This window comes from Anthonomus grandis, chromosome 22, assembly GCF_022605725.1.
Source record: "Anthonomus grandis grandis chromosome 22, icAntGran1.3, whole genome shotgun sequence".
Lineage (NCBI taxonomy): Eukaryota > Metazoa > Arthropoda > Insecta > Coleoptera > Curculionidae > Anthonomus > Anthonomus grandis.
The window spans coordinates 28,373,386-28,399,762 of NC_065567.1; the positions used below are offsets into that span (position 1 = coordinate 28,373,386).

General features: G+C 27.8%; 1 protein-coding gene across 1 annotated transcript in view; it reads right to left on the bottom strand.

Moving 5' to 3' along the window:
* The window catches only part of LOC126748283 (lachesin-like), a 114,633-nt gene extending 103,487 nt beyond the window's left edge, over positions 1–11,146 (bottom strand). The window contains exon 1 of the mRNA XM_050457402.1: positions 10,804–11,146. Coding sequence (XP_050313359.1) covers positions 10,804–10,879 — 76 coding nt within the window. The 5' untranslated portion in view covers positions 10,880–11,146. The remainder of the gene's footprint in view (positions 1–10,803) is intronic.
* Between the last annotated feature and the right edge of the window lie 15,231 nt (positions 11,147–26,377).

The following is a 26,377-nucleotide window of genomic DNA, read 5'->3' on the forward strand; positions in this document are numbered from 1 at the left end:
TTATTAGAGTTTAATCGACTGCCAAATAATATTAAAGAATGTAAAAATCTTAATGCATTTAAAAGATTAATTAAAAATTAATGTTTTGTTGAATTTATCTCTTGTTTTGCCTGAAACTGTGACTATTTTAATGGTTTTAAAGGACTCTTAGTTCTATTAGTTCTTAAGTAATTTTCAATGGGTTTTATATGTAATACTGGTTTTTTCAATGTTTTATGTACACTACCGCTCAAAAGTATTTGCCCACATATGAGTGTTTTAAAGTTATAACTAAAAATAATACACCCATCAGTTATTCTTATGAAACGGTTTATTTATAACAAAATAAATATAAACAATACATTTTTTAATTAATTAATATTTGGATTCATCTACATGTCTGCCTCGATTTTTAATAACAGCTTCACAGAGTTTCGGTAGTCTTCTAATTAATTTGTCCAAAATTTCCTGAGGTATCTTGTGCCACTCTTTTTGGATGATCCTTCACAAGTCTTCTTTTGATGTGGAGCACAATTTTCGCACTTGTCTATCCAGTTCATCCCACAGTAATTCGATAGAATTGAGGTCCGGTGATTGTGGGGGCCATACCATAACTTTCAGAAGATGTTGACTTTGTAATTGACCTAAATATTGCTTGCACAATTTCGACGTGTGCTTGGGGTCATTGTCATGTTGAAAGATGAAATTTTCCCCAATTATTCGAGTATCAGAAAGAAGTACATTGTCACTTAAAATTGTTTTTTAACCCTCTTCTCGAAGAATTTCTTCTGCAGATCCTCCGAACCACCACAGTGTTTAACTGAGGCCACCGTACAGTTCTCAGCGACCCTTTCATTGGCATAACGGCGAACAAAAACTCGCCTCTTCGTTTCAAAAACCTCAAATTTCGACTCCTCACTTCAGAGAACTTTTTTCCAGTCATCAATGGTCCATTCTTTGTGTGATTGGGCCCACTCGAGCTACGAGTTCATATTATTCCCAGCTATCACTTAAATCAGCAACATTGTCAAGTATTAGTATTTAATGTTCCAGGAAGTTAATGTTAATTTTTGAGTCAAAAAGTTTGATATATTCATGTTTTCCAGATTTCCAAATGAATTTTTTTCATTAAACTTACTTTATAAAATGCATAAAAGTAGAATACGATTTAAGTAAAAAACTATGCCAATAAGTTTTATAATCTATTATTATGGATTAAAATGTTAGTATACAATACAATTATTTTGCCGCACTTTAATTACTGTTCCTCGTTACTTATATTATGCTCTCAGGAATATATAAATCAGTTACAACTTCAACAAAATAAAGTAATGCGAATTATTCTTAACGGTAATAAATATACACCTATCAATCAGATGCTTCAAATATTAAAATGGCTTCCTGTGAAGCAAAATATTCTTAAGGCAAATTTAATTTTAATTTATAAAATAGAGCATGGATTTATGCCATCATATCTGCAACATTTTTTAGAGAAAAGATCCAACTTTCAACAATATAATATAAGGTCAAGAAATGATTATCATATATCAAGAGTTAGATCAACTTTATTGCAAAAATCATTGTTTTTTTGAAGGGTTGCAAGCTTTTAACTCTCTTCCATTAGAAATCAAGAACGCAAGTAATTTAAGGTTATTTAATAAGAATGTTAAAAAACATTTATTTAGAAATAGCGTTATGTGATGTACAGTTTATGTATTACTATAGGTTTTACTTATTTTTTATACTACTAAATTTAGCAAATTGAATGTATTAGCCAAGTGCTAAATAAAGAATATTATTATTATTATTATTATTATTATTATTATTATTAAATCAATTAATATATAGACACCCAATAATTAATAACAATTAGGTTATGATATGTCCCTGTTAGCGGACTTCAATAGATCTGAAATAAAAGCAAAATGCTAAATAAACTAAATTTATTAATAATTTTTTTAAAATTGTTTTTAATTTTTATAAAAAACCTAAAATCAAAAAAGTACTAACCACCCTGGAACCTTAGATTAAAAATGATCCAACATTATATAATCCAAGAAATTAAGGATTTCATCATTCTCTAATTAATGAATCAATGATTACATTATTTTGAATACTAGAATAATGCTGTACCTAAATAATTTTATTTAGTACAGGCACTCCTATAAGTAAACATGAATATTGCAACTTCCACTGTAAGGACTGTAAAGATTGGTGATCCAACAATTAAAAAATGAAGAAATCAAGAAAACTTAGTCATTCTTTAATTTAAGAATTAAGTGTTACATTATATTGAATACTGGAATAATGTTGTAACTGAATTCTGTATATAATTTTATTTAGTACAGGCACTCCTGTAAGTAAACATGAATATTCCAACTTTTACTATAAGGACTGTAAATGGTGATCCAACAATTAAAAAAATCAAGAAATCAAGAGAATTTCATTATTATTTAATTTAAAAATTAAGAGTTACATTATTTTGAATACTGGAATATTGCTGCAACTGAATGCTGTAAATAATTTAATTTAGTACAGGCACGCCTGTAAGTAAACGTGAATATTTTAACTTCTATTGCAAGAACTGCGATGATTGATTATCTAACAATCTAGAATCAAAAAAAATCAAGAATTTCATCATTCTCTAATTAAAAAAGCAATGATTACGTTATTCTGAATAATAGAATAATGGTGGAACTGAGTACTGTCAATAATTTGATTTTGCACAGGCACTCCTGTAAGTAAACGTGAATATTTTAACTTCTATAGTAAGGGCTGTGATGATTGATGATCCAACAATCTAATATAATATAAAAATTTAAGAATTTAATCATTCTCTAATTAAAAAAGCAATGATTACGTTATTTTGAATACTGGAATAATGGTAAATTTGATTTAGTACGGACACTCCTGTAAGCAAACGTCAACATTTTAACTTCTACTGCAAGGACTGTAATGATTGATAATTCAACAATCTAGAATCGGAAAAAAATCAAGGATTTCATCTTTCTGTAATTAAAAAATCAATAATTACAATATTTTGAAAACTCAAATTATGGTAAAACTGAATACTGTGAATAAAAGTCTTTTCTTCTTATTAACATCCTTCAGTAGCGGTTTTGATACAGCTAAACGTCCTTTAAGACCGTTTTACTGTCGAAACACTGACCGCTTTTTTACGCTCCTTGTTGATTTTTGCTGTGATTTCAGGGGCGGTAAGGCATCTATTGCGTTTGCTTGTAATTATAATATTTAAATCCTCCTTTGAACTTGTCCCTTCTCTGGTGAATTTTCTAACATTATAATCTACAGTCCGCCTTGGAATTTCCAAATCCGTTGAAATTTGACGGTTAATCTTTCCAGCCTTATGAAGTCCAATGATAATACCTTTTGTTTCTACCGATAACTCTTTTGGTTTAGCCATTTTAAAGAATGTTAAAAAACCAGCAAAGAAACGGTGACAATCGTCAATAAGCAAGCCACACAAAATCAATTCTTGAAGACTAAACACCTTTAAATGTTTCAAATTTCATCGGAAACGAGCTGTAATTAAATTAGTTTTTCAGAAGAAGTGCATATTTTCACTACATTGATTGTTATTTGCAAGACTATTTTTTAAATACTCGGTCTTTTTCAACGAACAAAATATGCTGTTTACAAAAGAGATACAATCTAAATATAGGTATAAAGATAAAATGTTATGTATCTAATTTAAAATATTAAAAAGAATACATGGTGGGCAACTACTTTTGAGCGGTAGTGTATAGTCTTTTAATAATTCTATTTTATAGTATCTTTTATTATACGACGTGCTCCACAGTTGGGTTGTGACTTCACTCCTTGACGAGGTACTTCTGGAAAACCGGAGGCTGCGATTGTCCATGGAATACCGGGACGATCCAAAATGTCTCCAGGAAAATAACCGAGGTGCCCAATAAAGACGACCTAGAAAACATGTTTCGAAAAAACAATAACCCGAGCCGACCATGAGATGCAACATCGAATGTTGATATATCGGAAAGAAAGTGGAGCAGAACGATTTAATTATGATACATTATTGTTATTATAAGTTTCGCATACCTATACCATATTATGGCATAATTAAATATTTTAGATCTTCATGCATGCTGTTACATTATAAGATTTATATTGTTTTCTTGTAGCATTATGCTAAATAAATGCATTATTATTATTCCAATCTTGTATACCCTCTATTTCCGATCAACTTTTAAAGTAAACATTTTTTTCACGAATTATGTCATGCGGTAAGTAGTCATTGACACAATCTTTCGTTTTTTACTTTAAATATCTTATACTTTATAGCAATGTTACTTAAACTTTTTTCGTGACGGAACCCTAATAAAAAACATAAACAGAACATTTATATGTGAATTGTTTATTAATAATCATACAAAAAAAGATAGATACAGGTCCACTTTAATACATGCATTCAATGACTGCTGGCGGAGCCCTACCGTAGGTTTCATTCAATTTTTTCGTTCAGGAGCATACTTTGAGTAACGCTGCTTGATAGTATATGAAATTAATATAATGGGGTAGAGACACGTTCTTGCTATTACCCGAGGATGCTATTGAATCTAGTACAGGGTTATTTTTAAATATTTTTTTTTGTATATAAATTAATGCCTTATTTAGAAAGTTATTTATCGAAGCTCGTACATGCCAATCGTGGTGAGGATTATTAATGTCTTACCAGGCGTAGTCTGGAAAAATCGCGTTTAAAATGGGGGGCCCGCTGAATCGACAGATACAAATTGCTTTTCTTGGGAGAAAGATTTTCGCGTCTGTTTTTTCTCCCCCTGATGTGCCTCGCAGTCCCATTCTTGTATCGGTCAAGATAAATGTGCCAAATTCGGTCAAGATAAATTCGCCGAATACATTTAAACAAACTAACTGATTGTGTATTTATTCATGCAATCTGTTAGGGATAACAGGGGGGGCTAACCTTTATCGCCTCTTATTATGATTTAGAAATATTTAAATCGAAAAGAAGTAGACAGATAGTTAGATATCAATTCAGCAGCGGTGGCCCCCTTTGGTGTGTAAATAAATTCAGTTATAAAAATATTTAAATCGATTTTATTTAAATGCGAGAAAGCTGAGAACACTTTTGGAAATCTCTTATTCAATAGGGGATTTTAGAAGAACGTATCATCGTTTTACAACGTGAAATAGGGTCGAATATTAACCTTCCACGTTTGTTTGCTTGGAAACCGTTTCTTAAAAACCCCGGTTGCTCTAAAATTCCCCTTTAAAAAGTTTTTTTTTTTTTAATTAAACCTGCATAATGTTTAGTTAACCGGAAAAAATGAAAAACGTTCTGTTTTTCTTAGCTGAGACTCGTAACCTCATTAAGGCACTAGACAGTTACTAATTTAGCCATAAAAGAGACTTAAATTATTAACTTGGTGAGGCCTCAAGATCAAAATAAATGTACCTAAAGAACGGAGGAACGAAAATGGCTTAAGCTAATTAGACTAAAATTAATAAAAAAACTCCTATTTGAATCTTTTCTTTTTATGCATAACTTAAATGAATATGAGGCACGTCTCTTTTTTTCAATTGTCTCAACTGTAATATTCAAAAAGCCGCATCGTTTCAAGATGTTTTTAACGAATTTTAAATTGAATATTTGCTTAATATAAACGAGTGGCCGCTCCTGAAGAATTCCTTGGATTCGACGAGTGCCGTTATTCCTCAGTGTAATCATTGTGAGGCTATTATGAAGCGTAATGAGCAAAAAATAAATATTTTCTTTATTTGAGCACCTATAAAGGGATTCTTTCGGCCAAAATAATGGCAGGAATTGTAATAAGAGGTAAAATTAAATAAATGACTGGGTAATTTTTAGGTTATCATATCATGAAAGATACTAAATTGTTTTTCTTTTTCCTAAGAAATCCGTATATTTCTAATGGAAAAAATGATACCCTAAAATAGGTATTGCAACTCTAACCTATTTGATACAGAGTAAACAAATATCGGTTTTCTCCGAATTATTCTGAAAAGTAATAAATTATTGAAGAAAATCATTTTAGGTCTCAATTAGTTGCCAGGTAGCTTTTTGATAGAAGCTTTAATTTGATTGAAAATATATTTATTTATATTAAATTAAGGTGCCTTTTTGAGCTTTAAATCTTAAGGTTCAAAGTACAGATATTGATATTTAAAGGGAAATAAACTAATAATGATATTATGCATTTGTGTATTTAATTGAATTTTTAAGGTATATTAAAAAATATTAAAGGGATGCAGTATTAATCATCAATTTAAAAGACATTATTAATATTCACTTAGTTAAAGGAAATAAATCGAACTTAACTCCTGAGTTTTTATAATGCATAATTTAAATGACTATGACGCACAATTATTTATTAACAAAATTGACGCACAATTATTTATTATCAAAATTCTAAATATATTTGTTTTAAATTAAATTGTACTTGAGAAGCAATCAATTAATCAATATATTACAAAAATGTATATAAATATTATTTGAAAAAAAATGTATTAAAGTATTGGGTTTTTATAATGCATAATTGACTATTAGTCACATTTTTAATTTTAAATAAATTAATTATTATTTCTTATTATTATGAAAATACAAGGGGTGCATTAATATTCATTCATTAAATTTTTGAATGAATCTGATTCACTATAGGAACTTTTTCACAATAGGAATTTTCATCGTGCATAATTTAAATGAACCTAAGGTACATTTATTTATTATTAAATTAAAAAAAAATAAATAAGTTTTGTTTATTTAAATTGTACTAAATATTATTAAAGCGACACATTATAATTTATTCATCACAAAAATTTTGTCATTTAATTTAATTAATAGTACACCTATAGATTTCTATTTGGAAAAAAAACACCTTGAGTTTTTGTGATGCATAATTTAAATGAATATTATGCACATGTACTAATTACTATTGAAATTAATTTTAATGATTAATTAAACGAACAAGACACATTGTCATTTTGAATGGATGCATAACTTAAGTAGTTACGAGACACGTTTGTTTATTTAATAAAGTCTTAATTATTAAATTAATTAAGATGCACTATTATTTATCAAATTTAAAAGACATTATTAATATTCTTTTAGTTAAAGGGAATTTGGAATAAATCGAATTTAATTCCTGGGTTTTTATAATGCATAATTGAAATGACTATGACGCACAATTATTTATTATCAAAATTCGAAATATATTTGTTTTAATTTAAGTTATACTTAAGAAGCAATCAATTATTAAATATATTACAAAAATGTACATATATGAATATTATTTGAAAAAAAAAGTTATTAAAGTATTGGGTTTTTATAATGCATAATTGACTATTAGTCACATTTTTTATTTTAAATAAATTAATTATTATTTCTTATTATTATGAAAATACAAGGGGTGCATTAATATTCATTCATTAAATGTTTAAATGAATTTGATTCACTGTAGAAGCTTTTTCACAATAGGAATTTTTATTGTGCATAATTTAAATGACCCTAAGGTACATTTATTTATTATTAAAATAAAAAAAAATAAATAAGTTTTTTTTATGTAAATTGTACTAAATATTATTAAAGCGACACATTATAATTTATTCATCACACAAATTTTGTCATTTAATTTAATTAATAGTACACCTATAGATTTCTATTTGGAAAAAAAACACCTTGAGTTTTTATGATGCATAATTTAAATGAATCTGAGGCACACGTACTAATTACTATTGAAATTAATTTTAATGATTAATTAAACGAACAAGACACATTGTCATTTTAAATGGATGCATAACTTAAGTAGTTACGAGACACGTTTGTTTATTTAATAAAGTCTTAATTATTAAATTAATTAAGATGCACTATTATTTATCAAATTTAAAAGACATTATTAATATTCATTTAGTTAAAGGGAATTTGGATTCTTATTTGGAATAAATTGAATTTAATTCCTGGGTTTTATAATGCATAATTTAAATGACTATGACACACAATTATTTATTATCAAATTTCAAAATATATTTGTTTTAACATAAATTGTACTTGAGAAGCAATCAATTAATCAATATATTACAAAAATGTGTATATATATTATCTGAAAAAAAATGGATTAAAGTATTGAGTTTTTATAATGCATAATAAACTATTAGTCATATTTTTTTTTAAATAAATTAATTATTATTTCTTATTATTATGAAAATACAAGGGGTGCATTAATATTCATTCATTAAATTTTTGAATGAATTTGATTCACAATAGGAATTTTCATTGTGCATAATTTAAATGAACCTAAGGTACATTTATTTATTATTAAATTAAAAAAAAATAAATAATTTTTTTTAATTTAAATTGTACTAAATATTATTAAAGCGACACATTATAATTTATTCATCACAAAAATTTTGTCATTTAATTTAATTAATAGTACGCCTATAGATGTCTACTGGAAAAAAAACACATAAATTCTTGAGTATTTATGATGCATAATTTAAATGAATATGACGCACATGTACTAATTACTATTGAAATTAATTTTAATCATTAATTAAACGAACAAGACACATTTTGAATGGATGCATAACTTAAATGGTTACGAGACACGTTTGTTTATTTAATAAAGTTTTAACCACTAAATTAATTAAAATATTATCAATTATATATTTAATTTCTACTTGAGAATCATGAATATTTATGCGTGGAAATAACATTAATATTAATATAAATGAATACGTTTATTACTATGTGTAATTCATACGTTTTTAATCATTAAAAAATTAGAACTGTTCTAAATTGACCAAATTATTAAAAAATTTCCAAAAATTATTATGTATAATTAAAACGCTTCTAATTATTAAAACGTCCTAAGCAATTGTTTGGTTATATTACGCTATTATTTATTAAAAATGCAAAATTCCCCTAAATAAACCACAAAATATCCAAAATTTTAGTGAAAAATTATTATGAAAAAAAAAAAGAAAAATTAAAAAAAAGTCCAGAAAAAAGAAATAATTATTATGCATTTCATGAAACACATTTTGACTTGGATGCATAATTTAAATGACTACGATACACGTTTATTTATTTATTGTAATATTACAGTTACTGACAAATAGTAACAGATTGTGTCATATATTATTCATTGAATTAAAGCGAAATTTTATTAACATTGAAAAAACCAAACAAAAATTCAGTGACTAATTAAAATATCAATAAAGATTCAAATTATTGGATGTCTAACTTGAATCATTATGAGACACGTATGTACATTTATTTATATCATAGAAGGTTGCAGCATTATTTTAAATGGTTAAAATTTCTCCCGAAATAACAGAAAAATTCCTTAAAAAGGCACGAATAAAAGTCGTTTTAATTTTTATTGGATGCATAACTGAACTGCCCACGAGACACGTTTATTTATTTTAATTGTCCAGTTAATTAATTAAATAATATTTCTGTTGCATTTTGTTTTTAATTATTAAAAATTAAAATTGCACTAAATTGACCTACAGGATCTTTAGAGAAAAAGAGAAATGTAAAAATTAATATTTTTTTTGTGATTTTTCCCAGGAAAGAGAAATAATTAATATTCATACAATTTTAATTTTTCTTGAATGCATAATTTAAATAGCCATGGGCACGTTTATTTATTTTTTAATGGTACAGTCACTTGAAAATAATGAAAGAGTATAGAATTATTATTAGAACTAACACCAATTAAATATTTATTATTAACACCAATAAAAAGATTTTGTTTTTATTTATTAAAAAGTAAATTTGCACTACATGGACCCAAAAATCTCCGAAATTTGAATGACAAATTTTTAAAAAGAAAACCAAAAATTGGCCAATAAATTTTTATGTTTTTTCTTAGGAAAAATTAAATGTTTTTTAAATATTGTCCATTTTATGGAGCACGCATTGAAGCATAATTTAAATGATCCCGGGACATGTTTATTTATTTTATTGTTTTTTAATGGTGCGGTCACTAAAAAATAAAGAAAGGGCATAGAATTCATTGAACTAACATCAATTAAACGTGTAATAGTAACACTAATAAAAAAGATTTTGTTTTTAATTATTTAAAAGTAAAATTGCACTGAATCGACCCAAAAATCTCCAAAAATTTGGTGAGAAACCAAAAATAAGAAACAATAATATTCTTGATGATTTTTAACAAGAAAAAAGAATAATTATCATTCATTTTATGAAACACATTTTTTTTTTTTTGGATGCATAATTTAAATGACTTTTATTTATTTATTTAATGGTACAGGTACTTAAACGGGTGCAATATTATTTATGGAACGTTGAACTGAAATAAAATGTTCAAGTTAATCGTATAAATTCAAGCAACTAATCACAGAGTGTATTTAATAAATAAGATTTATTAACTTAAATACTTATAAGAGAGTTCATTATTATATTTATTTTTATAATGAAAGGGTGTAATATTCACGTACCACTGACTTAAAGAAATTTCTCCAGAGATAATAATTATTGAATATTCGGCAGCCAAGGCAGAATAAATCATTGCATAGTTTCCCCGAGATATCGCCGCTAGTCAGTCTTAAATAATCACGGTATATTAGTCTAACCCTAAAGTTTGACCATAACTATTCAACACGTAATAACTTAGATAGTTTAGGTATTATAGTTGTAGTACAGCGCACACGATTTGTCTATTATAGGATATAATAGGTTTCATAAAACAAAACAAAAACAGATCTTTCAGAGGTTATTTTCCCTAAAAATATTATTAAAAATTACCTCTAAAATTTTAAGATATTTAAAACACTTACCGACGACCCAAAATAAACAGATACGATCGGTAGCCAATAACACAAATACCAAAAAAAATTTACCACCGAGAAACATCACACGGTCGGGAATGTTTTGGTTTGAACGCGCGAGAATCGTGAATATTTTGCAAAACAGCCCCCCCGCCGCGGAGTGACGGACGTAATTGAACAACCCCAGCCGCACGTCGTTCTCACCCTCGACCCCCGAAAACTCTGAACGAAAATCCAAGAATCCGCTCCGGATCGCGTCCTGCTCGGCGCAGAATCATTACGGCCACCACGTGCTTTTTCCGTAAAGTAAAATCCAGAGGGTTTGTTATATTGTGCACATTTTAGGGGTAACAATCGAGAAATTTCAACCCCCCCCTCCGCAGGTGATCGCGAAGAACACTAAATGACGTTTTTTATTAAGCATCTTTACCAATAGATGACCGCGAGCACGTTATCAGTACGCGAACTTATCGATACTATTGAGCCGAGTCGCATCCGTACCAGTCTCGACTTGTCTCTGACTGCGAGAAATTCCTTACTAGGACTCCAGCACGTAGTCAGTGACGTGCAGTGCGCTATAAGTAAGTAACATGAATCTTAAATAATTAATGCTTATAGAGTGGAAATGATCCTTTTCACGCTGTTTCTATTTATTTAATTAAAGTAAGAAATTATATTCAGGTGTAATATGATTCAATTCTTAATATTATTGATTTATTTGGTAAAGGTTAAGTTGATCAACTTTTCTAAAAATCGCTTTTAAATTAAAATGTGTATTATTTTAGTTAATGAATCTTATTCATTAAATACACTCTATAATTAGTTTATACTATTAACTTGAACATTTTATTAGAGTTCAACGTTCCATGAATAATATTGCAGCCGTTTAAGTACCTGTACCATTAAAAAAAGTCATTTCATAAAAAGAATGATAATTATTCTTTTTTCTTATGAAAATTTACAAAAAATATTATTTTTTTTAATTTTTGGTTTCTCACCAAATTTTTAGAGATTTTTGGATCGAATCAGTGCAATTTTACTTTTTCATAATTAAAAAGAAAATATTTTTTTTAGTGTTAGTATTACACATTTAATTGATGTTAGTTCAATGAATTCTACACCCCTTCTTTATTTTTAAGTGTTCGCACCATTAAAAAACAATAAAATAAATAAACGTGTCGCGGGATCATTTAAATTATGCATTAAGGAAAAATCATAATGTGTTTCATAAAATGGACAATATTTAAAAAACAATTAATTTTTCTTAAGAAAAAACACAAAAAGGATTTTTTGGTTGATTTATTGCAAATTTACTTTTTAACAAATAAAAACAAAATCTTTTTATTGGTGTAAATAATAAATTTTTAATTGGTGTTAGTTCCAATAATAATTCTATACTCTTTCATTATTTTTAAGTGGTTGTATCATTAAAAAAGAATAAATAAGTAAACGTGTCCCGTGGTCATTAAAATTATGCATTCAAAAAAAATCAAAATGAGTTCCATGGAGTGAATAATATTTATTCTTTTCTCCTAGGAAAAATCATAAGGAAACTTATTTACTTTTTAAAATTCTTTACTTAATTTAGTGCAATTTTTAATAATTAAAAACAATTTTTTTTTATTGGTGTTAATAACAAATAATTAATTAATATTAGTTCTAATAATAATTCTACACTCTTTCATTACTTTCAATTATTGACTGTACCATTAAAAAATAATAAATAACTAAACGTGCCCATGGCCATTTAAATTATGCATTCAAGAAAAATTAAAATTGTATGAATATTAATTATTTCTCTTTCCTGGGAAAATTCACAAAAAAATATTTATTTTTAAATTTCTCTTTTTCTCTGAAGATCCTGTAGGTCAATTTAGTGCAATTTTACTTTTTACTAAGGCAGGAACCTCATTGACGCGTTTAAGCAATTCATAATTTAATTTGTATGAGAAATGATTGCGCATTTACCTATATTAAATCAGAAAATATAATTAATTATACTCCAATGAATAATACTCTAACCAATTTTGTTATAAATCTAAACAGTCTTATTATTTATTATTCATTTAGGTTACGATTGATTTTGAATGGATGCATAACTTAAATGGATATGAAGGACATTAATAGAATTAAATAAAAAAATTAATTAAGGTTATTTTGAATTGTTGGTAAGCTGCGCTTTTCTGTTTTTTGGATATATAGAGAAAAAATAATTAACTCAATTGCCTGGACTAAATTAATTAATTATACTTTCTCCCAGGCATTAGGGTTTATTTTTATTATTTTTTATATGCGAAAAACCTAATTTATCTAAAGTTTTTGGGAATAATCAATTAATTTTTTCGCCAGAATTTTCTGGAAAAAATTAACTAATTTTTGTTTTCTTCCAGGCCCTTGGGTCTAGTTTTCCTATTTGATTGGTTAAAATTAATTAGTTAAAATTAACCTTAAATGTCTGACAATAATTAATTAATTTTTTTTCAATGCACTTGAATGCATTTTCATTTTTTAATTAATGGAAAAAATTAAAATATACCTCAAGTTCCTAGGAATAATTAATTCATTTTTTTAGAGCTGCTTGAAAAAACTTATTATTTTTTGTAATTTTTAATGCATTTAAGTCAACAGTCCAGGCATTTGAGGCAATTTTATAGTAATTAAAGTCATTTTTTGATATGTTTAGTCAGTTGACACTATTTGGAGACATTTTTCAGTATTTCCATGTAGTTAAAAGGATCATTAATTTATTCCAGGGAATTGCCTGAAACAAGTTTTAACTGCCTCAAACAGTGTTTTAAATTCCAAATAGTTAAAGCAACCATTTCGGGAATTTAAGGCAATTTTTATGTAATGGAAGTAATTTATTGGTACATCCAGGCAGTTGACACTATTAAGAGTCATTTTCAGGCCCTTCCAGGTAGGTTAAGGCATCAGTTCTCTTTCAGGGAATTAACTGCCTGGATTTAATTAGTTAATTTTGTTTTCCTTTAGCCATTTAAATTTATTAATGTGTTTTTTCAGAACTGCTTTTAAGGAATTTAATCTTTTTTATTTTATTTCAAGCAGTTGGTTATATTTTCGTTATTTGAATGGTTGCAAACATAGTCAACTTAACCTATAATTATAATAACAAAAAATATACCAAGTTATATAAATAGTAATTATAAAAACAAATAAATGATAATAAACACATTCATTTTGAGTTGGAAAACAAGGATTGAGTAATATACTATTTATATATACTACGTTTATTATTATTTTTTTATTGGTTGAAAAAATCAAAATTTACATTATATGTTTTTGAAAGCATTTACATCCATTTCTATTCTTTAATTAGTGGAAAATTATATTTTTTTAGATGTGGCTTTAAAAAATTAATTAATTTTTATTTTTTTTCTTGGCATTTGAGTTCATTTCTGTATTTGAATGCCTTCTAATATAATTAATTATTTTCCAATAAATAATACTCTATCCAAATCTTTTTTAAATCTAAACACTCTTATTATTTATTATTCATTTAGGTTACGATAGAGTTTGAATAAATGCATAACTTAAATGGATATGAAGGACATTTGTTTTGCCTTTGACGTTGATTACTGGATTCAATAATTTACATTCAATTAAGGCTGACTTACCATTGAAAACAACGTTGCTACATTTCACCAAAATCCGATAAGAAATATTTAATAATAACACCCTATGCCATATATTTATACGATTTTTCATCACCACCGGATTATACCCTTTTTGTTCCTGTCTTCATTTTAAATTTACCCTGCATAAGCGTCTTCGTCACATAAAGTCCACTATTTAGTCAGATATACTACATATATTATGTAGTACCCCCCTCATTTAACACTAAGAAAAACGTACTTAAAAAAAATTATTCTTACGTCCCTCCCCCCCCCTAAAAGTCAATATTAACTTAATAACTTCCCTGCCTACATTACAAAAGATAACATGTCATACAACCCCTCGGTAAATAAACATCCCCTCAATAAAAATAAAAAAAAAAAAGAAAATCTTGTTTGTTTTGGGGCATAAGCCAAATCTAAGTAGTAGTTACGTGGCGTACAACGCGGGGATTGCAAGGGGGGTTGGCGGGGTGGAAAGAGGGTAGGTGAAGCAATACGGAATTCTATACGACCCTCGCGTTTGTTATCGATTCATTTCATTACACAACGGAACAATCTAAACAAATGTTTGAATTTAGTTTAAATGTTCCGTTTGAGTCGGTCAGTAGCAATAGGGAAGTTTTATACAGCTCCTTCAACCCCCCCTTTTCTCGTCATTTTTTAAGTGAACTTACATGTGTCTTTTACTAAGTTCAGATGTGTATAAATGAATAAATTTCTGACTTCAGTTTTGTGTTTTTATGCCAGGAAAATTTAAAAATTTTAACATTAAACATTAAAACTGCTTTGAAGAAATAATTTTTTTTTTTTGTCAAGGCATTTGGGTCAATTTCTATTTTTTAATTAGTGGTGAAAATTAAAATTTACCTCATGTTCCTGGGATAATTAATTAATTTTCTTTTAGAATTTATTGGAAAAAATTAATTATTTTTTGTGTTCTTCCAGGCATTTGGATGCAAAAAATTTAATTTTATCTAAAATGCCTGGAATAAATTGATTAAATTTTTATTGCTCATAACTCAAAACATCCCTTTATGCCCGCCACAAAAATTTATAATGAAATACCTGGGGTTTCGGTATCTGTACGTACTATTCGTCGTCGTTTGACTGAATTTGGACTTATTTATAAAAATTATTAATTTTTTGATTTATTGATAAAAATAGTGTTTCTCCACTTTTGTCCCCTGTAAAAACAAGAATAAAATATATTAGTTGTCACTTGTTTTTTTTTAATCTTTTATTGAATTTTTAACTGAAGACTAAAAACAGAATTATATTAAAAAAAATAATGATCAAATACACAAATATAAAAATAAATACAAAAGACACTTTGTTTCTCCACTTTTGTCCGGTAGTGTATGTGTTTTAATGCCTGGAAAATTTTATCTTAAGTGCCTGGAAGTAATTACATAATGATTTCTTTTAGAACTGCCTCGAAGAAATCCCCCTCCCCAGTTCAAATTTAAATAAACTAAGTAAAAAGCATATTCAGATTTACATTAAGGGTTGAAAAAGTTTTTTTTTCGTAAATTTAAGGGATGCCAATTTGGCAGAAGCGATGAGAAAGACGTATATTTGTCAAGGCAGAAAAAAGCTCTCTCAAAAGCTGTTTAATCTTTAATCGATTCAGATTCTTTTTCTGGTTTTCTGTTGGCACAAATTGTTATCGAACAGGGATTGGGATTCAGACGGAAAGAATGGATTACTTGAATTCTGTCATGAAGCGAAAATAAAACGTCTCCGGTCCGTATGGGGGTAAAAAAGCGAGAGAGCGAGACAAGGTGCGTTTCTCCCATGAAATTTCGGTAATGTCGAATCGCAGATGCGACGAGATTTGCAGGCACGCGATTTCCCGATCGTCAATAAAAGGACAATTCACATCTGATGTTTCCGTTTTTGTTTTTTCGCCATAAGCCCAACTTTTAGCAGGCAGTTCACGGATACTATTTTCCGAATGCTTCTTCTCTCACTCTACGTTCCCCCAGCCCGCCATTTCAGTTGTTCTTGTTTTTGCTCCCTCTCTTACCTATAGAGAAGTTTTATGTTTCGAAATAATAAAATTCTATAAGCGGCTTTACTTCGCATGCAGTACCGGACAATCGTTTTTCCGAATAAATTGAGTTTTCTATATTTGATTTTCGATAGTCACACGTGACAGATTTTTAATTATTTTTTTTTTGCTCAAAAAGTAATAAGTGATTTTGGCCATTTTTATGTGATAACGGTAGTGTGAGACAAAGACAAGACGTGGTTTAAAAAGAAATTAACAAAAAAAAATAAATATTCTTGTAAAGTTTTCAAGGTATATTTGGATATTTAGCATTTGTCACTTGAAAAAACAATTTTTTTTATTAAAGGCAAGGTTGATTCTTCCAGGCATTTTTTTCAACCATTTGGAACCAATTATTATATATTCCAAGTTGGAGGCGCTTAAAGCAATTTATTTTTTTTAATAAATATGATAATGAACTTCTTAGTATCGTTTTAAATTATTTCTGTGCATATGTTCAAATTGTCTTACTTTGTCCTTTTATTTTTACACTTTTTATATTGTTAATTATGAGTTTGTAGTTTCTCCAATCTTACTATGTATGTAGCAAATATGCTAAATGAACATATTATTATTGTTGATAAATCGCCCTCGTATTCTAGCGAAATGATGAATTCTATTCTTTATAGATAGTTAATCGAATTTAATAAATTACCAAATAATATTAAGGAATGTGGTTATATAAGAGAATTTAAATGGTTGTTAGGAGGGTATATCTAATTTTAATATTTGTGTAGTTTAACGTTGTATTTTACTCTTTTATTATTTATTCGCTTACTTTTATTTAGACTTTTTATATTTACTAGTCTTATCAAGATATTGTAAATATGTTTTAAAAAATTATAATATATATTTTTGTACTTGTATGTAGCAATATGCTGAATAAATATTACTTAACATAATTATTATTATTAATATTAAAAATCAGTCTGAGAACAGTTTAAAAAAAAAACAACGTCATTATGCAATTTTTATGTCCTTCATATTCTCAATATTTTTTTTCAAGCATATGAAGGCATTGAATATTTCGTCCAGGCATTTGATTTTGCGTCAATTAAATTTTTTTTCCTGAATTTAATAAATAAGAAGGCTCTCAATTTTTTATATAGGCATATAGAAGTATATTTTATCCTTGTTCATTAGAAACAATTTTTTTAACCTTTCCAGGCAATTATTCAAAGATACGGAGGCATTGATTATACTTTCCAGGCACTTTAAGGGCTATTTAAGGCATACTTAATTTTTCTTCAGGGTTAAATAAAAATTAGGAATCAGTCTATCTAAATATTGAAATTCACGTTGTTATGTCAGGCATTCAGAGGCATATTTTATCCTCTTAATAAAAAATATGAACTCTAATTCATTACATGCGATTTAGGCATTAAAATTTTTTTTGTATATTATTTGATTGAAAAAAATCAATGAGATTAGGTTAACATTAAAGTGAATTTAATATGTTTCTTAGCGATGTTTTTAATCCTTTTTAGGCAATTTTTGGAAGCATATGGAATAATTTATATCTTTTTCAGGCATTCAGAGGCATAATTTACCTTCCTAAAAAATTATTCCAGGCATTAGAATCATTTTTTCAAATCTGATTGATAGATGAGAAATCAGTCTAAGAACAAACAATTTTGAAAATAAAAGGCATTTTTTTATTCCAGGCATTTAAAGTTTCTTCTAGGCATTTAGCGATTATTTAATTTAAAGTCAAATTAATTTTTTTCCAGGATTAAATAAATATAGAATTCGGACATCACTACATTTTCAAAAAAAAAAAAACAAAAATTAATTAATTTCTTTCAGGCAGCTCTAAAAAATATTAATTAATTACTCTCAAGTATTTGATATCAATTTTAATATTTTCCAGAAATAAACTCAAATGTCTGTAAAAAAGCAAAATTAATTAAAATAGTCCAGGCAATTGAGGTAATTTTTTTTTAAGGAGTTTAAAAAAAATATATTAATTATTCCCAGAAACTAAGTTTTAATTTATCCCACTAATTAAATACCAGGAATAGATCCAGATGTTTTGGAAAAAAAACAAATTTTAATTAACTTCTTCCAGGTCGTTAAAAATTTAATTAATTATTTCCAAGGTAAATCTTTACATTTTCTAAGCATCAAAACATAGAAATGAACTCAAATGCCTGGAAGAATTAATTAATTTAATTTAGGTAGTTAAGGTCCATTTTACTTTTTCCCCATATAAAAACAAATAAAAATAGACACAAACGCCTTTAAAAAAAAAAACAATTTTTTTTTATTTTTTAAAGAGTTTTACTTGATTAGTGGAATAAATTAAAACTTGAGGTAAGTTTTAATTTTTTAGTTTAGAATTTTTAGTTTCTGGGAATAATTAGTATATTTTTTTAAACTCCTTAAAAAAAAATTACCTCAATTGCCTGGACTATTTTAATTAATTTTGCTTTTTTACAGACATTTGAGTTTATTTCTGGAAAATATTAAAATTGATACCAAATACTAAAAAAAACAAAAATTAATTAATTTCTTATAGGCAGCAAAAAATTAATTAATTACTTCCAAGTATTTAAGATAAGTTTTTACGTTAACGAATTAGTGACCAAAAATTTTGAAATAGAAGTGGAATTTCGTGGGTAAATTGGCCAATTGCCGAAGAAAACTATTTGTTTCTAGCCATCGTTTTCAATTATATTTAATCCATCTTCAGGGCTCTACAATAGATAGATAGAAATGGTGTTTGATGTTATTATTTATACAGTGCATCCCAAAAGTTATGTCTAAATTCATTTAAAATTCAGGGGTGTGTTCGAAAAAAAACTGCAGAAACTGATGCACGAAACATACGTAGAATTCTACGCGAAATTCAAAAATGAAATAAAAAAAAGGTGTTTTCATTTGAAAAAATGAAGTTGATGGTCGTAATTTATTTTTTAACAACCCTGTATATACAAACTTCACGTACAAAAAATTCACAACTTGAAAAAAAATCGACGGGTCCGAGCGTTTTTTTTCGAACACATCCCTGAATTTTAAATGAATTTAGACATAATTTTTGGGATGCACTGTATATGTAAATAACAGTAGGCCTGTTCTAGAGTTTCAAGAAAAGGAAAAAAGAGAAGTTATCAAAAACACTTACTGAAGTCGTAGTACCATCCAGACATTAAAATACCTAAATGCCTGGAATAAAGCAAAATTAATTAATTTATTCCAGGCAGCTAAGGTAATTTCTAAACTTAATTAAATTATAGAATTTAACCGAAATTCCTAAAAGAAAATAAAAATTTATTAATATTTTCCAGGCAATTTTAAAAAAAATTAATTACTTCCAGGCACTTGAGAAAAATTTTTACATTTTCCAGGCATCAAAACACAAAAATACACTAAAGCCTGGAAGACAGAAAAAAAAGAAAATGGTCAAAAATGGGCAAAAAAAATCCAAAATTCTATCATAAATTTTCATCCCTTAGTAGCAGGCGATTTATTTTAAAAATTATAGAAATAACATCTTAAAAGCTATAATAATAATAATTTATATAAATGAATAAATAGTCGCAAAAAAATTAAGCCATTTATTACAATAAATTAATACTTTTTGGTTCTTTTATTTACATAAAATTACAAGAACATAATTTCAGTTATTTTCTGGAATAAAAACCACCAAACTATAACATGCTTATATAAGGGTGGATCTTCAAAAAATGATTGGCCCCAATCAATAAGATCTTCCCTCTCATTTAAACTTTGTTTATTCCTGGCCATTCTATTTTAACTAATTTCAAAAGATCAGGGAAAATCTTAGCCGTAAAACTTCGGGAGTAGACTTTTAAAGTCGGTTCGAGACATAAGCGGAACTTTCCGAATTAACTTAATTTAAGCCGCAACACAACTAAAAAGGTAAACTCTAAGTATTATTAAATCCTTTATGAAACTTTTCGTCGGCGGGGGGATAGAATAAACAATAATTGACTTTTTTTAATGCAACCCTAACGTCATAATAAAGCTCAAATTTTATCCGTGGGCGTGTATACGCGTGCCATCTTAAGAAGGGATATACAATACATAAAACAGCTTTTTTTTTTATCAAAGCTCCCCTTTTCCCTTTCATATTTCCGCTACTTTACGCACCGCTATTCCAGGCAATTTGAGGGAATCGAAGGGTGAAATTTTTAACAATAAAGTCAAAACATATTTTATTGCCGACAGCATATGGTGTCAATGAATTTTCGCTCAATCCGGATCGAATTGGGGATTTTTCTGTGAGTTTTTTTTTTTTTTTTGATGTTTGAGTCGATAATTGGACCTTCATATCATCGATGTTGAAAATAAAATTTTTTATTAGTAGAAGTGCAGCCCTGATCAAAGAATAAGGTATTAAAGAAGGTAGGGGGTGAAAATGTTCTTTTAGTAATCGACTGGAAATATGTAATAAAGTCTGACTTGGTGTCAGAATCGGGGGGCGCAAATATGACAAACTGCCAGTTTGCCCTATATTGTGGTTGTGTGAACCGATAAATCTGACAAGGCCAGGTAATCCCCCTTAAATTAATACAAAGCAATGCCTGTTTGTGACAGTTAAGCCCTTTTAAATTTTAATGTGATTTTATTACTGTTGTGTTTTGTCGAATTGTAGTAAACACCGGCCTTATTATTTATTTATGTTGTTTTTTCCCTTCGCTCGTGTCATTTTGATCATATTTATTTGGATTTTTTTTATTTGAGAAGTGTTCGTCAAGACGAGTTACCAAGATGCACCAAGCTTCTTTAAAATATTTGTTATTGATCTTTAAAGGTCATTCAGCGAAAAGTGTTTCAGGAAATTTTTATGTTTTAAAATTTCTTTGTTTTTTGAAGTAAAAATAAATTGGCTTTATCAAGAAAAATTATTCTAACTAAAAAAAAAATTGCAAGAAGAATCATAGTTTTTTTAAATAAAAAATATAATATCGCGATTTTTTAAACTGTTGTCACTTTTTAATTTTTAATAAAAACACAGTATATGTCCTTATGGGCACTTATTAAATGGTATTATTCGAACAACGTAAAATTATCATCGTAAAATTTAGTGTCATTAGAAATCTTGATTAGGCATGTAATGGTCCTAAATTTTTTCTTGAAATTACACTAACAATGCATAACTTATCAGTTTATGCGGATATAATTGCCCTAATATTTTTGATAAAACTAGCAGATTACTTATTGGCCTAAGATCTGCTTCTTTTAACTATTGGCTTGATAATAGCCTTTTAACAATATTATTCAGAAGATTAGTACAACAGATCAAGCATAATTTTAAATCTTATTGAATTGTTATATTCTCTCATTGCATTTGTCTTGATTTTTTAAAATAAATCCATGCTGTAATGTTGCTCTATTTATAAGAAAAATTATTGAAGCATTTACGTATTTAACTGTCTGGAATATGAAGAAAATTCTTCTAGGCAGTTGAAGTATTAATATAGAAAATGATATCAAGTTTAAATAAACAGTGTCAATAAATTAAATATTGATTAAATATTTTCTGCAAAAATATTGTTTTTTATCAACAAAACCCTTAACCCCCCACCCACCCCAGATACTGTTCCAGTAAGAAATTCTTTTGAAAAAACACTGTTTTTCGATCATAATATCCAATCTAATAGCACTGTTATTGTATAAAATATTTATTAATATACATATATATAATTATATCAAATTTAAATAAACAAACTGTGTTATTAGATTAGATATTAATGACAAAACCAGCTATTATTCATGCATATTATGTTTGGAAAACAGTGTTTTTTTAAATGTATTTCTTACTGGTAAGTTGTGGGGGTGGGTGGGAGGGGTAAGGGTATCGTTAGTAAAAAACGTTTTTATTGCATAAAATAATGACCATAGAGACAATTCTTTGTTCAATAAAATACCATTCAAAAAGATTGATATATTGAAAAAAGTGGATGGAAACTTATTTCTGAGTAAAACAGTCACCATTTTTCTGAATTACCTTAAGTAATTTAAAAAAAAAAATGTTTTTAGCACATAAAGCTTTACTTTTAGATCAAGGACTTCAGAAGTTAATAACACAGAAATTATTTAGTAAACATTTCTGATCCATTAAGTAAAGTTGCAGGAAATCTATTTCTTAATAGAAAAGCCATTATTGTTGTTCTAAGCTACTTTACGTAATTTTGTACACATCTGTATTTTTATAGCGCAGAAATATTTGCTTAAATATTCCTAATCTGTCTACAAAAATTGTTGAAAATCTTCTTTTGAGTAATAAGATAATTATTTTTCTGAGCAGATTCAAAAGTTATTTTTAAAAAAATTTAGTTTTAGCTTTCAATTGTTTTTTCAGTTAAATCGAATTTAGTTAAGAAATTCATAACTCAGAAACACATTCGTAAAATTTTCTAATCCATTGACAAAAGTTGCAGAAAATCTATTTCTGAGTAATATCGCTATTTAACCGCTAGAGCTAGCTTTTTATAGGATATGTTCAAAATAAGTTTTAGAATTATGCTGAATAACTCAGAAATAATTGCTCGAACCTCTGACCCTTTTACAAAGATCATTAGGAGTCTTCTTCTGAGTAATTTAGTATTAATTTATCTGAACTGGCTCAAGTAATTTTAAAAAAATTAATGGTTCTTGCCCATAAAGATTTTTATTTTTAGATTTCTGAACTGCAATTTATTCAATAATTATTAACTCAGAAGCTATTTTGTAAAACTTTCTGATCCATTAACAAAAGTTGCAGAAAATCTATTTCTGACTAATACGGCGATGGTTTTTCTGAGCTAGCATAAGAACTTTTTCAAAAAAGGAGATTTCTATGGGATATGTCCAAGTCAAATAAATATCGTAAAGTAAAACTGGATAGCTCAGAAATAATGGCGCAAATATTTTTAATTCTTTCACAAAAATTGTTTGGGAGTAATATGGAATATACTTCTTCTAAGTAATATAGAATTATTCATTTTTGTAAACAGGCTGAAGAAATTTTTAGCAAATAAATGGAATTAGTCCATAAAGGTTTTTTTATATTCCTGAATTGAAATTTGTTCGGAAATATATAACTGTGGCACAATTGAATCAAATTCTCTGATCGATTAAGAAAAGTTGCAGAAAATTTATTTCTGAGTAAAATAGCCATCATTTTTTTTTAATTACTTTAAGTAATTTTTCATAAATTTCAGCTAGTAGTATATGTCTATGCTTAGAAAGTTTTCTGGTAAAACTGGATAGCTCAGAAACAATTGCTTAAATTCTTCTCATCCTTCACAACAATTGTTTGAAGTCTTGTTCTGAGTAATATGGTATTAATTGTTTTCAGGAAGCTAAAAAAATTTGTATGAAATTATTGTTTTTAGTTCATAAAGGTTTATTTTAAACACCTGAATGAAAATGTTTTCGGTCGTTAATAAATCATAAACAATTAAGTAAAATATGCTGATCCATTAAGTAAATTAGCGTGAAATTTATTTCTGAGTAACCTAGCTATTATTTTCCCGATTCACTTAAGTAATTTTATAAAATACTTCTTTTTTATAGCGTATATTTATGTTCTAGAGTAAAGCCGGATAGTTCAAAAATAATTGCGCAGAACTTTCTGATCTTTTTACAAAAATTACTAGGAATCTTCTGAGTAATAATTAATTCATTTTTCTGAACAGGCTTAAGTAATATTTAAGCAATTAATGGCTTTAATTCATAACGTTTTATTTTTAGATTCTTGAATTGAACTTTATTCAGAAATAGGCATAATTAAATAAAATTTTCTGATCCATTAAGAAAAGTTGCAGTGTATAAGTGATTAGCAATAAAGAATAATATAAATTATAGTTAATTTCTTGTAACCTGAGAGAGTAAATTATTTAATAAATTATTATTTTTCTTTTATGGCAATTATTTTATGCAATAAAAAATGTATTTCATCAACTCTACCCTTAACCCCCCACCCACCCTTAATGATCTTCCAGTCAGAAATTCTTTTGAAAAATCACCGTTATTGACTATAAAATCCAATCTGATAGCTCTGTTTTTGTATTAAATATTTATTAATAAACATATTTATAATTACATCAAATTTAAATAAACAAACTGTGTTATTCGATTAGATATTAATAACAAAACCAGCTGTTATTCATGCGTATTATGTTTGGAAAACAGTGATTTTTTAAATGAATTTCTTACTGGTAAGTTTTGTGGGGTGGGTGGGGGGGTAAGGGTAGGGCTAATAAAAAACGTTTTTTTTTTGCAGAAAATAATTGCTTGAGAAAAAAATGCTTTTTACGAAATTTAGGTGATAAAAAAATATATGTAGTTTTTTATATCTATAGCTGTTCTCAGATAACCTTAAGGTTTTTAAGTAAAACGTGAAAAATCCCTATTTTATTTCTCGAAACAAGGCGTATCACTCTGTAAATAGCAGTAGTAAAGGTAAACCATTAAGTTAAAAAAAAATCAGTATAACGTGTATGCCACTGTGTAGGATACGGTATACTTTTCATACACGTATATATGTTATAGTGTATGAAAGTAAAATGAATTAGGGTAGAGTTGGGACAGATGACGCACCTTTTTTTGTTGCGTGATAAAGTTTATAGTTCTAACATTGGGAGACAGTAAATAAAGACCACATTTAAATGTTTAAGTTTATATGTGAAAAATGTGTAAGAAAAAAGTATTAAGCTCACATTAAATATAGGTAGTTTAAATAAAATAAAAAAAGTAACAGAAAGAATTCTAGAAAATATGAATTAAATATTAACATGGCTATTTTTTAAAAACTAGTTTAGCACATAACATGCAATGTGAGGTGCAGGAAAAAGCATGAACCCATCTCTCACATTTAACACATTTTATCCAGTCTACAGTGGTTGTTTGGTCGTACTTTTCTAAGCAATCAACACATTCATTCTCATCAAAAATCTCGTCATCGGTGGAATCATTAATTGAAAAATCATCATCATTATCTGATGATGACGACTGACTTTCAACTAATTTGCGTTTGGCAGAATTAAGAGTACTCACGCGAGAAAGTGCGAGTGCTTTTCTTGGCTTCAAGCTCTAGTTTTTTTGAGTCTTTTTTTTTTCAAAATCTTGATAGGGCTAGTTAGGTCTTGAGCAGACTATTTTCTTCTTTTTGGATTCTTTGAAGCTACGATCTTGGGAACAGGAGAAAGATCTTCTAAAATCTTTGAAGGCGTCCAATCTGATGTACAAGTGACAGGCACTGCAGAATGATTATCCAATGTCTTAAAAGGGGAAGAGTTTGAACTTGTCAATGCTACATTGGGTGTTAATGTGGATTAAGGAGGACCAGGTTTCTGAGCGTTCACTTGGTAAATGTTGAGAAGGTAGTTCATTTTCCTCGGCAGAAAGAAAAGCATGATCTGGGATAGCAGATGGTTTCAAGGGGTAAATTACTGTAGCACGAAATCCTGATATTCCAATCTCAGTTGTTGCTGCACGTATCCAAGAATCAGCAAGAAGTTTTTCAAAATGTCTAGATTCAATACGTTTGCCTGGATTTGCCCTTATAAATTCATCACATGCACGTTTAAAGTAACTTTTCAGTGGCTTAAAAAAAAGAGCGATCAAGGGATTGTAAAAAATGGGTAGTATGGCTGGGCAGGCATAATAATAAAATGTCATTTTCCAGGGCAGTTTCTAGCATTTCATAGGGGTTCATATGAGAACCATGACCATCTAAAATCAGGAGACACTTTCCAGCTGGCTTCCTGGGTTTGAAGTGATTTGTTAGCCAATCCATGAACAGCTTTTTTTTTTTATTTTCATTTTAATTATGGCTGCGGGCGGCATATTTTTTTCCCAAACTTGTTGCTTCTTCACCTCCTAAAAAATACAATATGGTGGTAAAAATGAACCTTCTGCATTACAGCAAGCCACGAGTTATAGTCTC